Genomic DNA, 16,521 nt, shown 5'->3' with positions numbered 1-16,521 from the left:
AGCAGCATCCAGCTCCGTGCTGCTGACAACCAAAGCACTTGCTCTTGGCCCACCAGAATGTCAGATAGAAGTCTTTTTCATCTTTCTCCCCCCTCACCACCTCCTTTTTTCTTTTTGGAAGCCCTAATGGGTCTCTTTAACAGTGAAACCTCTGCTATATAATATGTCTTTTTATATTTTAATTTTTTTTCCCCTCTTGGGATAATTTATAGCACAGTGTGGAATCTGAGACAGTTCATGCTGTGCCAGAGGGCCTGGCAACAGGAAGAAACGCCGAGCCACTGAGATTTGGAACCATAATACAAGTTATAAAATTTAATTTTGGAAATGCAGCTACTGGGAGCTGCTTTTGAATGTACATTTTCCCCTTCATGCATAAAATGGTCTTGTGTCTTGATTACGCTGTTAGGGTGGCATGAAAGAGTGCTCTGTAGAGTAAGGGACATACAGAGCTTTTTGTTGCTTATTCACCGATATGCGAAATTGGAAGCTGGGTGTTTATAAATGTTTAGATGTTAAATATTATGGGAATGTGTGGATTATTCTGAGGAGTTTTGTATCAGTCCATTTCACTGCTGATGCCTTGAGCTCGGGGAGGACTTGCCAAAGGAGCGCAGAAGGTAGAGAGGCAAAGGAGGTGGAGATGCACAGAGAGCTGCCAAAGGCAACTTTTTATTGCAAGACAATGAAAATCAGGAGCAGACAGGCAGCAAACTATGTTATTTGGCAGAAACTGTGGATAACACCACCTTCTTCAATGGAGCAAGTAGAACTAAAGATGTCCATTGATTGACCCCTGTGCTAAATATGTGAGATACATTCACATCAGGACAACAATGTGCTTTCACATCGAAAGGAAAGGGAAGGAATAAGCAAAGATGCACAAGGCAACTGATTTCTTGATTTCTTGAGACAAATGCAAAGTGCAGATTTGAGACTGAGGGAAAAAGAGGGTTGATGGCATCCACGTGAAGGTACAAAGCAGAAGGTACCCTCTTTGGAGTTGGAGATCCTAATCCACTGACTGAATACAGATGGGGTTGGAGGTTCTCACTGTGCCTCTGCAGTCAGTATCTTGTCCTCCATTACAAAGACCATCTTTGATAGGACAATTTGTGTTTCAGAGACAGTCCTATTTTGGTCTTTCTGCTAAGAGGTTGTTTCCTTGAACTGTAAGAAGAAAAAGGTGATAGGTTAACTGCTAAGAGGGTGCAAACAAGGATAGAAAATATGTGTTTTCATCATGCCTACCAGAAAGCAAGTGCTGCAGTACGTGAAGTATCCTTTATGTATGCTGTGCACATTGCTACTGAGCAACGTTACGTTTTGTGGCAGCATTACACTGAGGGTCCCTGTGGCAGGACAGGTCTCTGCCCTTCTGGACGAACCTGGATGTACCCCAATGCCATGCTGGAGCAAGGCCTTTCCAACTCCTTTCCTGTCCCCTGGCAGCCCTGTGAGGCCACAGCACCAGAGTGCCATGAGGACAGCATTCCAAGGCCTGCCTCGGCCGGGTCCTGGGCCCTGTTGCTCCCACCTGGCCAAGGCCAGTGCCGCTGTGCTTCATCCTATGCCGCATTGTTAGGGTCTGCTTTCGTATAGTTGGATGTCTGGTTGGACCTCATGTCTTGGTAACTCCTAGTACTACTAAGAGAGACTTCATGACCTTGCAGCTGCAGTTCTGCTTCTGCCAGCTTCTGGTGTTTCTTGCCTATTTCTGTCTGGAAAGCAATTGCTAAAGGGTCCAAAAATGAGATTTATTTGGGTTTGTTATTTTACAGCCCCACAGTACTGAGCACAGTACTTTGTGACAGTCTGGGGTTGAATTTCAGATGAGTTACTCTGACGCGGGGTTGGTACAGGGACCACCACAAGTTTCCTCCTGTTATTCACCCTGTCAGACGTTACTTCTTCTATAAAAGTCTCCTCTCCCAGAGTGAGCTGTAGTAAGGAGGCACTGCTGTTTTCAGAGGGCCTGGTTCTTCAGAGTACACCATGTCTTTGGCTGCCCCACAATATGGTTTCAATTCACGGTTTGTTTCTCCTGTCCTTGCAGAGAAGTGTTCTCACTATAACTTCGGATAGCCACTAGCTGGTTAGATACTTCGCCAGTGGATGAGGGGTTTAAAAATTAAAATTAAAAGTCAACAGACCTCATGTACCAGTGAGATTTTCTGATCTTTTTCCCCCCCCTCCCACAATAGGACATCGTCAGAAACTAGATGAGCAGACAAAGCCCGGGAGCTTGTCCTTTTCAGAGCGCCTGAGTGAACTGGAGCAGTTGCGTCGTACGGCCATGAGGGTCAGCCCACACCACCCAGCCCCCACACCCAACCCACGAGCCTCCTTGAACCACACCACTGCTTTTAACCCTCAGCCTCAGAGTCAGATTCAGGGTAAGTACCCAAAATCCTCCCCTGCTCGCCCAGCACCCACCCAGCCCCTCTGAGAGCTCCTGGGCTCAGATGCTCCCATCTGTCTTTTTTGGCTGTCCTGAGATGTGTGGAAGCCTTGCAAGTCTTTGTTTTCTTGCAAAGGTACATTATGGCAGGCTTTTTTCATATTTATAGGTATTACTTGATGGGTAGCTATCAATTAATTGTGTGCTTGAATGAAACAAAAGTGCTGTCAAGGCCTTGATTTGGCCCTTCATGGGAGGCAGTTGCAAAGAGAGCTTTAGGCAAAGGACCTTAGAGCCAAGATCTGAATTGAGAGGGCTGGTTTGAACTTATTTCTGGGGCTAGTGGTTATCCATTGGGTTGTATTTGATAGAAAACTTACAAAATAATGACTCTGGAGTCCAATTTCCTCTGAGATGGAGGTTCACACATATGCCAGTGAAACCAAGCAATCCAGTAGGAAACCTCATTTGCCTCTGCTGGATCTGAGTCTGTCACTGCTAAGATCAAATCTGCCACCAAAATCTGTTGCAAGTAGTAAGCAAAGAATCAGATCGCTACACTCAACTGATAACATAATTTGCAAACTGCATATCAAGGTGCAGATTCATACTGAGATGCCCCCAGAGGAAGGATGCAGAGTGGTACATGTTACAGCGAGAGCTGTTTTCAGTGTGGTTTTCCTCTGCTCTTCTGCCCAGAATGAAATGGTCATAGTTGAGGTTCTCTGCTGATGCTCTGGGGAAAGAGATTTCTTCAATGGGTTCTTTTTCTGGTATTTATTTTTAAAGTGAAGGTTTACTTTTGTGCATACAGAAAAGGTTATTGCTTATAGAATATAATGCTTGCTGCCTCTAGGGAGGTCTTAGGCCCACTGACCTCTGTTGCAAGCCTGCTGTTGACTTCACAGGGAGCAGAAGTGGATATTTTTGAGAAGTATACATTGTGTTGTAAAAGGCAGGGGAAAAAAAACACAGAAGGACCACAAAGCACCTTCCCTCCCTGGATCTAATCCTGCAACTTGCCAACCCACAAATCCCACCTCCTTTGCCATTCTGAGCTGTAGAGCAGGCCATGCTGTGGGCTTCTGTGCACAGCTCAGCTCCTGCAAAAGCTAATGCCTGTGCTGCTGTGGCTGCTCAGCAGCCTGCAGCTCTGTGTGTGGAGGTATCAGTCACAGACGTGCATTCCTTGGCTTCTTGGGAACTCTATATGCTTAGCAGAGTATCAGGTTCAGCCACACTTATCCCCCTTCCCTTGTTCTGTGTGGAGGTCCCTCACTGGGACGGCTTCTCGCCTTTCTGGGGACTCAGCTGCTCTCTCCAGAAATACAATTAGTATGTTGCTCTACTTTGCTCTCCATGAACATAGTTTTAATCCGTTTCACCTGCAGATGTAGCTCTGAAGGCAGCAGCAGTTGAGCTAGTAGTGTTTCTCATTGGTGCCCTCCTCCAAAGCTTCCTCTGAGTTCCCCCTAGTCTCTATGTCCACAACTGCAAGTTATGCTAGGACCTCTTGAGCAACTTGTTGAAGTTGCAGTATTTGCTGGTGAGATAAACTGAAGTCTGAATCCTCTGTGATGCTGGGCTCCTGCTGTGGGCACCTTTTGGCTGGCGCGGCTCATCTTTGCCCCTCTGTCATGGAAGGGCAAAAAGGCTGGGTTGTGATAAGGTGCACCACCACTGGTATATTTGTCAGTGCTCAAAGCAGGGCTGGCTGTCAGGTTGGTCTGCTGGGGGATATCTAGAGAGCTGGGGTGTTTCCATTTGTATTTTTTTTATGTTTCAGAAAGGGGTCCTCAAAATGACGTGCTTCTGACCCTTGAGAGCACAGGGGGATTTTTATGTGGGCAGAAGGCAAAAAAAGACCATACATTGCTAGTAGCAATGTAGCAGCATCACATCGTGCTTTAACTCACACCTTTATGAATCATAGGCTACTCCTCTCTTCATCCAGGCCCAATTATCTTTTTCAAAAAAAAAAAAAACAAAACTAACTCAAAATAGACATCTCAGAATAGTTCTTGGATTTAAAGGGGCAGGTTGCCATGCCACTAAACCACTATTTATTTGTTGAGGTTTTCGTCTATAAAAGGATTGAGGTTAATTTTAACTTCCTATTTTACCAGTCTTGAATCTGAGCATAAAGCTGCTTGTGTCATGGATACAAGTCCTAGCAAGTTAAGAGACCATAAATTGCTATAATCGAGTTTTATGCTTCTTTCATATCACAAGGGGCGAGCGACTACACCTGTTCATTTAAAACTTCTAACCATAACCAATTCACAGACAAGAGGGGAACAAAAGGGGAGAGAAGGCTTCCACCACATCACACATGTTTTAAGTTGAAAGATTACTTTGTGCAAGTACTGAGTGTATCGTGTCAAAGGCTTTGACCCAGCTCACAGCATAAGGAAATGCAGTTAGAGCTCAGACAACAGCTAACACTTCATCCTTAACTCACCCCTTCCTTTGCACGGAGAAAGAGAAAGTAGAGCTATGTGAGCTGGGTTGCGTTGCTATTTCGCAGAATCATAGTATCACAGAAAGACCAAGGTTGGAAAAAGACCTACAAGATCATCCTTTCCAACCATCTACCTATCACCGATAGTTCTCACTAACCCATATCCCTCAACACAGCGTCCAAACGTTATTTATACACCTTTATGAAAGTTTAGGCAAAACCCTGCAGAGCATTGGAATTTACACATGCAGTAAATGTAAATCTTTATATGTATTGTGGCTGAGTTTCTTCTAATACCTGGTTTGAACCAGACATTAAATATGTAATTAGAAATTTAACAGTGGGTAATGTTAACTGGAGTAGGTAGATCCATAAGACAGGAATTTTAAAAATATGAATTCATATGGTTCCTTTGTAGTCTGATTTTTTTTTTAAGGGCCAATAGAAATGTTTTATATCTGTAAGTCATCAACCTTGGAAGGTATTCTTCTGAGGCAATAACACAGAGCAATAAATAGTCTAAGCAAATTAGGAGGTTAGGAATATCATCCTAAAATGTCTGCAATTAAATTACTTCAACCATTTTCATTTTCACATTATCCCAATGAGTGCTTCCAAGCAGTGATTTATTAATTACCTGCGAGTTGGAAAAATAGATAGAATAAAGCTATTTTTACTGTCCGGGGAAAACAATCACTGTAATCACTTTAAGCTGTATGCTTCTGTTTCTGTTTATGCTCTTATAGCCCTAAAAATATCTGAGCTTTCTCACTCACTTTTTTTTTACGTTTTGTAACCTTATATGTTAAGTTTCAGCTGGGACCGTGTTTTTATGAGCAAGACTGAAATCCCTGGAAACAAGAGTCTGTAATAAAACTGCTGACAGATCTTTAACCAAAGCAGCAGAACCTGCACCAATGGCAAAGTAACAGAGATCGTGTCGAGATCAGCTTTTTGAATTAGCAAGAAACTTAACGATGGAGAGATTATTTTGTTACAGGCCAGCCTTTTGTCTTCCTCCAGGTGCACTGTGCTTTGTTGAGGAGACATTTCAAGGTCTTTGCTATCATAATCTTGCTCTACTAAAAACAGCCTGAGTTTATCAGGGTTCCCATGAACAAGGCAAACGCAGTGGTAAAGTCAAGGGCGGTGTTTAAGCGTGGGGAATTAAGGCAGCTTTGTTCTTCCTATGACTGCATCCTGCCCCAATTCCTAATATTTCCACTTTGAATCAGCTCAGCAGGCCATGGGTTAGCAGAACCAGAAGCATGCGCAAGGCAGCTCTCATCCAAGACAGATACACGGCCTCCCAGGATCCCAGACTCGCCAACCCTTCCCCCTGTGCAATATGCTAAATGCCTGCATTTTCACATCCTTTGGAGACGTGTCTGCCTCTCCCTGCCATTCCCTCAGCATACCATCATCGTGTTTCCACTTGATTAACCACCTGACCTCTCCATCCCAAAATACACTCCCAGGTATCTCAAGCAAGTTCCACCAGAGCTTGGCACCCTGCCTATCAGCATCTTTCCTGACCAGCAGGGTTGTGGCAGGTGGCCATTGGCAACCCTCATGTCATTTCCCAGCAAAGTGGCCAGGGATGCAGTGCTCCAGTGCTTTTTGATAGGTGCCCAGAGCTCACCTCCCTGGCTCCAGAGCAACATTTCTGTACCATAAGCCAAGCTGCTTGAATTTGGTGCATGGCCATGGCACATCCCTTCACTGGAGACACTGAGGGTGAGCAGGGGAACATGGGAACAAAGCAGGAGGACACTGGGTGAAGGAGAGGTAAAGCTGTCCTGGTGCTGAGGACCCATAGCTAGAGTGCCACGGCCACTGGGAGATTGCAGGAAATTTGGTGAATGAGTGGTGTTTTCACAAAGTATTTGCAAAACAGATCTGTTTAGTTGGAATTCCAACTGGCTCCATCAAGAGGAGATGTTATAGGGAGAAATACCTTTTTACTAAATGCAATACATTTAGTTGATTCACCTTTATGTCTCGACAGATAATGCTTTAATACTGCCATGAATAACCTCACCAGCTTTTCTCTTTAAAGGGTACAGTGTCATTAGTAGCAGACTCGCCCTACTATTTATTTGCTGTGTCATAAACCAGCTTCCATATGAAGGGATGAGCACAATGGTGCGTGAACCAGATTAGCTTACTGAAAGCCATTCTCCTCTCATTCAGTCTAACAGAATTCTTCTCAGGGGAAAAATCATTCCTCTTTCACAACCCCTACTAACAAATCTGTGTAAACGTCCTTCTGAAGGGTGCCCAGGCCTATTCCATAGCTCTGAATGCAGAGGTGCTGTTGTTTTTCTCCATGGTTACTCATGTTGACCAAACTGGAGCATGTTTTATGGAAGTTTGCTTGAAAGCAGAAATTGGAAGAAAACATCATTCGTGTGACTCTTTGTCATTTGCAGAAGCAGAAATCTAAGTTGTGTAGCACTTCTGGCCAAGCAAGACTTCTCATTTTGCTGTGAAACTAACACCTTCTGTATCTATATCTTGGAGAATGTGAGGTTGTAATATATTTAGAATGTATTCTGTAGAATGGAAGAGGATGGGTTGTAAATATCTCTGGTAAAGATATAAGCAAGATGTACGTAGTATAGAGAAATAACCCTCGACTTTATCGTGTTCACTGTTTCTTGGCTCCAGCCCTTCACATTGCTTTTCACTTTGCCATTTTATTCTTTGTGGAAATAGGCTTCTTGCATCAAGATGTATGGCATTCATTTGATTTGTAAAGCTCTTAACACCAGTTGGATCTTCTCCACATATTAATTTTGACAGGAATAAAATTTTGTTACCTGCCAAGCTTTTGTTTGTGTGCAGGGCTGGTTCTCTGTGACACAAGAGAGGGATTATTAATAGCCAGAAGCTGCCCAGAAACAAGAACGGTCTCTAGGAATTCCCTGTGTTTGGCATTAGAAACTTTCATTCCACCATCACGTCCCCATCACCTTCTCACCTATTGGAAGCAGGACCCTGTTTTGCTATTTTCAGGTATCATAGGTGGCATGCTGCATTCACAGCAAGACAGAAATTTCTAGAAAAATCTTATCTGAGATTTGACCCACAGTCACCCAGTGTTCAAGAAAAATTAAGCACTGGATGCAAAATGAGCTGTTAGAATGATAGGAGAAGCACAGAGCTTACTTTAAAGAGATCAGCAGTCAAGTTTATTGAGGGCATCAAATCAAAGGCTGTGAGCATAGTTGCAGTCAGTGAACACAGCAAAGGGGCTCTACACCAGGTCTTTCTTGTGCTGAAAGACCACACTGGCTTGGGAGCAAGTGGTTATTCTCTAAGTTGGCCATCAATTAATTTAGGCAAGAAATTGGTATTTGTGCAGCCCTGGCAGCCTTCCAGGGGGCGATTAGAGACCAAAATATGTGATTTAAGACATATCTTAGATGTTACTGCACAATATAGGACATGGCTGGACTGCATGACCCCAGAGATGCTTTCTGGGCTCATATTTTGTTCCATTCAATCAGTTCCCTGCACCTATGGCTTCAACAAGACCAAATGAGGAACATTTCATTTCATTCTCTGGGACAAGCAATGGGAGGTGTGTTCTCAGTGCTCTGCTGCGTCACCTCTCAGAACTGAGACAGTCTTTGCCTGTAGGTTCCGCGTGTCTTCCTGGCTCCCACCTTCATCACCATGTCTACAGCAGTCCTAGGACAGACCTCAGCCAGCTCCCCAGTGCCTGCACTGCCAGGCACTGCATGTGGGTAGTCAGGGCTGCCGACCTTGTGCGTGTCCCACTGAGAAGACCTCCCCAGATCTTGTGGCAGGAAGCCATCCTTGAGGCAGACGCATGTCAGAGGCTCCTCAACCTGTTAGAGCTGAGGCAGCTCTAGGCAAGGAGGTTAGCTCCCCAGGCAGCATGCACAGCTATAGGGCACCAGCCTTGTTCAGGGGCCCTGCCTGCCTCTTTGCATGCAGCTCTCAAAAAAAAAAAAAAGGGGGTTGAAACCCTTTTTCATCAACTTAACACCCTAATGGAAAGAGTTATGTAATGATGTTTAATCCAGAAGATTTCCAAGTGTCGATATATATCAAAGATACCGATCTTTGTATTCCAATTGCCTGGCACTTCCTGAGGTTATAAAAGCAGTAGATAAGGCAGCAAATATGTTCTCAGTCCCCAAGCAACATCTCCACTTACACACATTTTCCTTATGTTTTTTCTTTCTTTTTTTTTTTTTTTTTTAATATCCTCAGCACGGCGCATCCTAGAGCACAGATTTTACTGAAGACATGACGCCTTGGTTTTTAAGCAGAAGGAGCTCAGAAGTCTTTTTTTTTTTTGTCAAAGGTTTTGCCTAAGGTTTGACAAAGTCATTCTGGATACCTTTTGGCAAGCTGTTTGAAACACGAAAACTTTAAAGAGTTTTTTGGAAAACTTGTCACACATTAAAGATATCTTAGCAAGATTTTAGTTAGTTGCCAAACATCTTGGCCACAGAGAAATTAGTTACAATGACAGAAATGCTTTTGGAAATGCCCTTAGCTGCCTCATTGAGTATTTTGGGCAGTGATAAAACTTGGCAGCTCATGCCCAACCACAGTTCTGTTTTTCATTAGTCAGTCCATTGTCTCTTGCCACATGATAGCTATGTTGAGCTGATGGTTACCACTAAAGAAAAAGAGCTTGCAGGTAGAAACAAGTATCCCTATTTCAGCTCTTCACTTTCACAGCACATCTCTCCATTCTACTTCGTTTTGTTATTTCTGAATCACTAGTCTAAATTCCCCTCTCCAGTGCAAAAGTGTAGACACTCTTTGACATGGTGCAGGAACCTTGTAGGTGCATGAACATTACCCCATGTAAGTGCTTTCAGTGGTCAGAGACGAGACATTCCTTGAGCTCATTTCTAACTTCCTTCACTCCCCCAGGGCACAGAAGTTCTGGAGGCACCTTTCTGAGCTGCTGCCTCTGGGTCCTCTTCTTGACTGCTCACTTCTGAGGCAGTGGAGAGGCTCAGCATCCTTCAGGATGGCAGCTTCCATGCAGCCTCCTCTGAACCATGCAGTATTGTACCTCTGTGACATTTCATGTCTACTGATGAGCTGTGTCACTAGGCTCTCCTGATTTTCCATGGGAACATCTTATCATCGCTTCTTTTCCTCAGCACCAAATTCCACCTGTTGCAGCAAAATGCTGAAGCTGTCTAAATCAAATACTCCTGCCTGCCCCACTGCCCTGAACCTTGGAGGGCAGCAAGTGATCATGTACTTGACAGCATTCTAGCATTTGAGGCAGATGCTTTTTGGTTTTTTGGGTTATTCCTTACTGGCCCTCAGAGGAAATTCTTGGCCTTTGAATAGCCCAATTGTGATGAAGATTAAAAGCACTGATTGCAAAACTCTGGTAAATAAAATCTCTTAGTTCTTTACTGACAAATCCAGTTTCTTTCCATAGCATTCTTCTCTTTAATCCCTTCTTGGCAGAACATGACATATTTTGATACCAGAGCTCAAATTACCTCCCATGGTAAATAAAACAAACAAAAAAAATAAATAAGCACTCCTTACCCTAAAAACAAACACCCACTGAAACCAGCTTATTCAGCTGATGCTGCTGCCCATGTGCCAGAAAATATTGCTTTGATTTTGTAATTGAATGCATTGTTTTCCCTCAGATACTGTATTGAGCCTTTCCAAACCCAAAATTCTGCAGTGACCACAGGCACCCCTGCAATCTAGAAAATGAAGAAGGTAACAAATGGTAAGACTAACACATAAGTTGGTCCCTATGCCCAGGCAGATGTGAATCCACCCTACCTTCTTCTTTTCACCTCAGTGACTTCTGTTCCACTCAGTATGATAGATCTCTGTGTGGACCTCCTTCAGGCTTTAGGGCTGAGCCCTCCATCTCCAGTGGGATTTCATCCATGGGGCAGGGGCTCCCTCAAAGCATCAAGTGCAGGCATGCCCTTGCCCTCTTCCGCTGCCATGTCTTTAACAAGGTGTTACGTCAAGCCACTTTCCTCCAATAATCTCCCATATATTGAGGGTTCACAGGGCTCTTCTCACATGACTGAGTACACAATACACCCTTAGTAAACTTATTCGTAAGTTTTCCCTATATGTGTTCACTATATTATGACCCCTACAAATGGAGATTGTTTGCATGCAAAGAGCAGTGTGCTTGGATGTGCTTTGTAAAACAGTCAGTTTTGTGGGAAAGCATACATTGTATAGTCAATAGAGAATTGCCTCCATCTGACCTTTTTCGTCCTGCATATACATGTCTTAACTTAAAAGCACTGAAAAACATAAGCATGGGAAATAGATCCATTAAAAAACTGTGGTTTTTCTCTGAAGGTCAGCTTGATTTCTAACTGTAAATGTCTAGGTCTGTTTCAGAGGTTTATCTGTACTGGGCAATATGATCAGTTTAAGATTGGTGATTTTGAGAGCTTCCAGGTCTTTGAGTTCAATTCCAGGCACTTTCAAGGAGCCTGGATTTCTGAAAAAGAGTTGCTTTGAACGTCTTTGGTTAGGTATGCCTAAGATCACTAGGCATGCTTTATAATCTAAACCATTGTGGTTTACTCCCTTTGTATTTTAAAGTAAGTTCAATTACCAGGGCTTTTAGGAATGACTTGGCCAGCTTAGGTTCCCTCATTTCTTGATGATCAAGTTCAGGTGATGAATGAAAAATACTGAAGCCAAAATCCTTCTTATAGGAAAAAAAAAAAGTTGTATATTAACTGCTTTATTCATTTATAAGTTTCCAGTATTCAAAGAAGTTGCTGTAAATTGGTATGTCCTTTGAAATGTAGAAGAGACAATGTTTTGTCAGCAGTGATGCTTTATTTTATTAGCATAATGATGATTTACAACTAGCTGAACAAGTATGGCATTTATGATGATTTCAGCTCTCCTTGCATAAGCTTTCTGAAGTGCATTTAATTTGAAATCTCCGAAATCCAAATGATGATCCTCATTCAGCAGTGAAGCACAAGAATAGCTGCTCAAGAGACTCTTTGAGATCCTTGAGACCTACATGTACATGAGCAATTTTACATGCAAAACCACTTGCAAATTCAGACCCGCTATTAATGACTTTATGGGGAAAGTATCAACAAGAAAACTGTACTACTCTACCATACGTTATAAAAGTGAACACTTGTACTAACTTGAAAAAGAACCACACAAAAGGGACTTTTCAAATGAGTGCAAACCAAGATTAGCCAGCTCGTGTTCACCTAGATACAAATGGAGTGCTAGCAGATTGCCTCCTCTTCAAACATTGTTTTGAAAGCCCCTCTTTCAGCTTGTAAGCGCATACCTGGGCATTTGAGCCAAGCTCTTGTGAAGGTGGCACTCCCCAGCTACCACCCCTGCAAGCCCTCCCATTGCCCAGCCAGAGGACAAGATTACAGTTGGATGTGGCAGGGAACTAGCCTGGGACCTGCAGCTGTGTCAGGGCCAAGAGCCAGCCCTCATCCCAGGCAGTGTCTGTCAGCCTTCACTTGGCAAGACACTGTGTTGGGAAATGCAAGAACTGAGTGATCTGCTCCCAGGACAGAGGAACAGGTGATGCCTGAGATGAGGGCTTGCGGCCGTCCCAGTGGGAGCACCCAGATCTTTTGCAGAAATCTGCTGTGGCATGAGTACAGCTGGAACAGCACAGAGGGAGCAGGCTGCTGCAACAACATAGCCAGTAGTCAGGGGCTCGGTGCTGGGATCTGCAAGCATGCTGGGAGCACGTTTCATGTGCTACCTGCATGTTGCTCCTCATACATGGTACAAGAAAACAGGGCAGGCTCCAGGAGCATAGGGAGAAAATGGGCAGTGCAAAGCCTCGGACACAGCAAGAGGGCTGGGCCTGTTCTGGGTCACCCCTGGGTGATTGAGGCTGGGGTGGCACGTGGGATCACTCCTGCATGTGGCTGAGCCATCAGCTGCACCCACACTGCCCTCCCATGCCCTCGCCAGGTGAGTAAGCCAGCCAGACATAGCACAGGGACTGCTGGGGTGAAGCGGGTGAGAGAAGGAGAGGCAGAGAACACAAAAACAGGTTTTCCTAGAAAAGTGAAGGAAACATATCCATGAAGCAAAAAAAAAAAAAAAAGAAAAGAAAAGAAAAGAAAAAAAGAAAGAGAAAAGAGAACCAGCTGTGCTAATTCTTGTGCTTGTTTGATCATGTTCAGAGCCTCCTAGACTCTCATGGAAGGGAATGGTTTTGTTTCGTGAGGGTGGTGCAGACTGAATGCATGTCCATGTGATTTTTGTATTTGTACATTAAACATTTCCCCAAGTTGTAATTCCTTCCCTCCTGCACTTGGAATAAAGCGACTTTACAAGAAGTCCTGCCTCCAAACAGCAAGCAAAGGAGGGCTGTTGGGGCAAGATAGGGCAAATGTAAATGTGTCTGAGCTAGCTACTCCACCCAGCCTCTCATCTTTATATGAAAAAAAAATGTTTCCAATAACTGAAACAGGCAAGGTCTGATCTGCACAGACGGTCTGCAGGCATCTACCCAAGAAGCTGACGGTTGGCTGGTACATCCTCATCTGATTTATGTTGTGTGTGTGTTAAGCCTTAAATTGTTGAGTCTCTGGCTGGCTGCAGTGGTATTACTGGATGGTTGGTGTATGTTTTCAGCTCACAGAGCTGGCTCTGATACTGGGGTTGTTGGCACTGAATCAATTCCAATCTCACACCTGTCTGAGACAATGAGGGCCTTGTTGCACACATCTCCACCAAAGGCTGTCATACAACTTATTTTTCACATTTGAAGAAGGAGGAAAAAAAATAAAGGGAGGGCTGAGGACATGCTGTCTCCTTACAGGACACGGTCCCAGTGCTTTGAGGCAATCATGCCTTTCTTTTCTTCAGGGGAAAATGTGTTTACAAAACAAAGGCAGTGGAGTGTTTATGAAATAAAGTATTCCTTGGTCTTGGCAGTAAAATGTGACTAAGGCTTGGTCTTTGAGGACTCTGGCATGGGAGATGGTCACCTTGTAGACTCTCTAAGATGCTCCTCTCCTGGGTCAGCGCTATTAATAGCTTCTTATCAGTTTGCCTAGCACCTGTGTCATTTACCCAGTGCTTTGGGGACATTTCTTGAGATCTAAGAGGTTGTGCAAGGTGCTGGGCTTTGATGCCAGCATGGTCAAGAACCTCTACTTCCTGGCACTGAAGCGGCTCAGCCTGGGTGGAGGATCAGCCTGGCTCAGACACCATTAACTCCTGAAGTGAGGGCAGGAATCTGATTTTTGTCTTGGTAATCTCTCTTTGCTGTTACGGTCTCCCTACATCCACTCTTCCTCCTTGCTCAGATATCTCAGATCTGCATCCTCTAAAAACTCTGTCATTGGTTATCTCTTTGCCAAGTGTTGTTTCAAAACTGTCAGATCTCGTTTTTAGTTCTCTTCTGTGCTGGCAGTACTTCTGGCCCTAAGCTGTGGCCTTTTCCAGACTGTCTTGTGTCCTTCTTCCCACCAAGGGATGTAGGGGCTGTAGACCTGTCCCACACAGTTACATCTTCCACTGAATCAGTTAGCAGTGCTTTTTCACCGTATCAAGGAGGAAGCATTTGGCTGAGCATTTCATTCAAGCAGGATGAAACATTTCATTCAAGCAGGATTCAAGCAGCAGTTCTCATCCCAAGTGGCTTTCCAGGCTCTTCCCGCATACCTGTTTGCCCTGTATAAGCAAAGGCTCGCTAAGCTTTCTCAGCTGGCAGACGTGCACCATGCAGGCTGTCAGTGACTGGCCCGTCCCTACTTGGGAGTGGTTGATTGTGTTTCTCCCGCGCTTGTCTCCTACATTTCTTTTGCCCAAAACACCCTTAAGGAAGGAATTAGGCAGGGAAAAGGGCAAGACTTCTCATACCCTCTGAGATTTGAAAGGCGCAGAGACAGACCCAGAGACAGGTCTCCAGCCAGGCCAAGCTGGTGTTGCTCTAGTAAGCAGGCCAGCAGAGGATCTGTCCTCGCACCTTGTCGGGGTGGTCTTTGGCATAAAAATAAAAATAAATGATTAACTGAGCAACGAGTGAATGTAAAGACAGATAATAAAGTGTACTTCTGTTGGTACTTGCATGCCTTTGTTTCAGAATACAGAGCAAGGCCCTGCGGTGATGAAATGCAGACAGGAGTGTGATGTTATCTCACACCTATAAACCTCACTCTGAGTCCACTGGTGGCCACTATCCAGAACTGCTGAGTTCAGACGCACTTGGTTGCACTAAGTAGAAATGGCGCTTTCAGTCTTTAGTAAACAGCATTTTTGCCCAAGGGCCCTAATCCTTCAAACATTTGCCTAGGTAATTGTCTGTTTTTTGCCTTCTAGTGTCTCATCACCAGCTTATCTGTAAGTTCAGACCCGCTGAATGAGCGTATAGGGATGGGGGGATGAGCTGCTGGAGGATGGGAGAATAAACCATTTCATATTTAACTCACTGGTAGGAGAGACTGATGCAAGAGCAGTAGGTAGTCTTTTTAGGATCACATCAGGGAAAAAAAGAGTAATACAGCATATTAATTGGAACAGATTAAAGATCTGCATGTATAAATGGAAGGGCTTTTTTGTTGTTGTTTTGTTTTTTACTGGCAGTTCCAAAATGCACTGGAACAGGTTGCCCAAGCAGGCTGTGGATGCCCCATCCCTGGAGGCATTCAAGGCCAGGCTGGATGTGGCTCTGGGCAGCCTGGTCTGCTGGTTGGCGACCCTGCACATAGCAGGGGGTTGAAATAGATGATCATTGTGGTCCTTTTAAACCAGGCCATTCTGTGATTCTTTATTATAACTACTCTGAAAATACAGACATAAATATATTTCAGTTAGGGCAATTTTTGAAGGTTTTTTTTTCCTTGACAAAGCCAGTGACTTATAACCTAAAATAACTTCCTTTGTTGCCATCACATTGGATTTTTAGATTAAATGTACATGTCTTTGGCTTATTTTACTGGTGTTCTTTATGAAAGAAAACAAGTTATTTCATATTTGATTGCTTATTCATCAAGGTTATGTTTAGCTTTGAAATAGTTTCTGAAATGCCTAAGAGTTCTTTTTGCTTATAGTAATGACTACAGATCCTACCCTCTATGCCACAGTTGTATAATACTGCTCAGCTCAGCACATGCAATGGCCTTCAGCTGTGTTTAGCTTCATTTCTAGAAAGTTTTGGACGTGTCACTGTTTCATAAGTTTGTAACTGCCAACAGAGAGAACAATACTTTTATATGATATTTCTGAGCAGACAGGTTGGTCACATGGTGCAGTCTGACAAGAGGTTATAGCAAGCTGGATTCAAAAGTATTCAGCCCATTAAAGGTATAGTGGATAATTTTTAAGGTGTTTTATGCAGAATGTGAAACAAAGCTTTTGTTTTTGTCATAAGTCATTCACTGCGTATTGCGAGAAGAAATCTTCAGCTTGGCAACACAGCAGCTGTTTGTTCTAATACTGCAAATTACTTTTTTATTCCATACTGGGCCATTTTGCAACACTTGACATGTGTTGACACTTCTTTTCTGTACTGGATCAGTTTTCCTTGAACGTCGTTCCTCCTTACCCCACCCACTGGTAGCACCACCTGCACACAAACCCGGGGTTATGGTCGGTCTTTCACAGACAGGGGTGCACTTTTGCTGTGCTGGAGAAGGCAGAGAGCTTC

General features: G+C 44.0%; 1 protein-coding gene across 4 annotated transcripts in view; it reads left to right on the top strand.

Annotated features, from left to right (window-relative positions):
• The window catches only part of RUNX1 (RUNX family transcription factor 1), a 153,422-nt gene that overhangs the window by 117,269 nt on the left and 19,632 nt on the right, over positions 1-16,521 (top strand). For 3 of the 4 annotated variants that reach the window (XM_042809559.1, XM_042809558.1, XM_042809560.1), the window contains one exon: positions 2,205-2,396. The exons of the other annotated variant lie outside the window; for it this stretch is intronic. In XM_042809559.1, coding sequence (XP_042665493.1) covers positions 2,205-2,396 — 192 coding nt within the window. The remainder of the gene's footprint in view (positions 1-2,204; positions 2,397-16,521) is intronic. 4 annotated transcript variants of the gene reach the window in all.

The sequence above is a fragment of the Centrocercus urophasianus genome, unplaced genomic scaffold (genome assembly GCF_019232065.1).
Source record: "Centrocercus urophasianus isolate 14NV4802_14NV808 unplaced genomic scaffold, USGS_Curo_1.0 seq_12, whole genome shotgun sequence".
NCBI lineage: Eukaryota > Metazoa > Chordata > Aves > Galliformes > Phasianidae > Centrocercus > Centrocercus urophasianus.
Note: the sequence above shows the minus strand (reverse complement) of the source record. Positions and strands in the feature narration are given on the sequence as shown.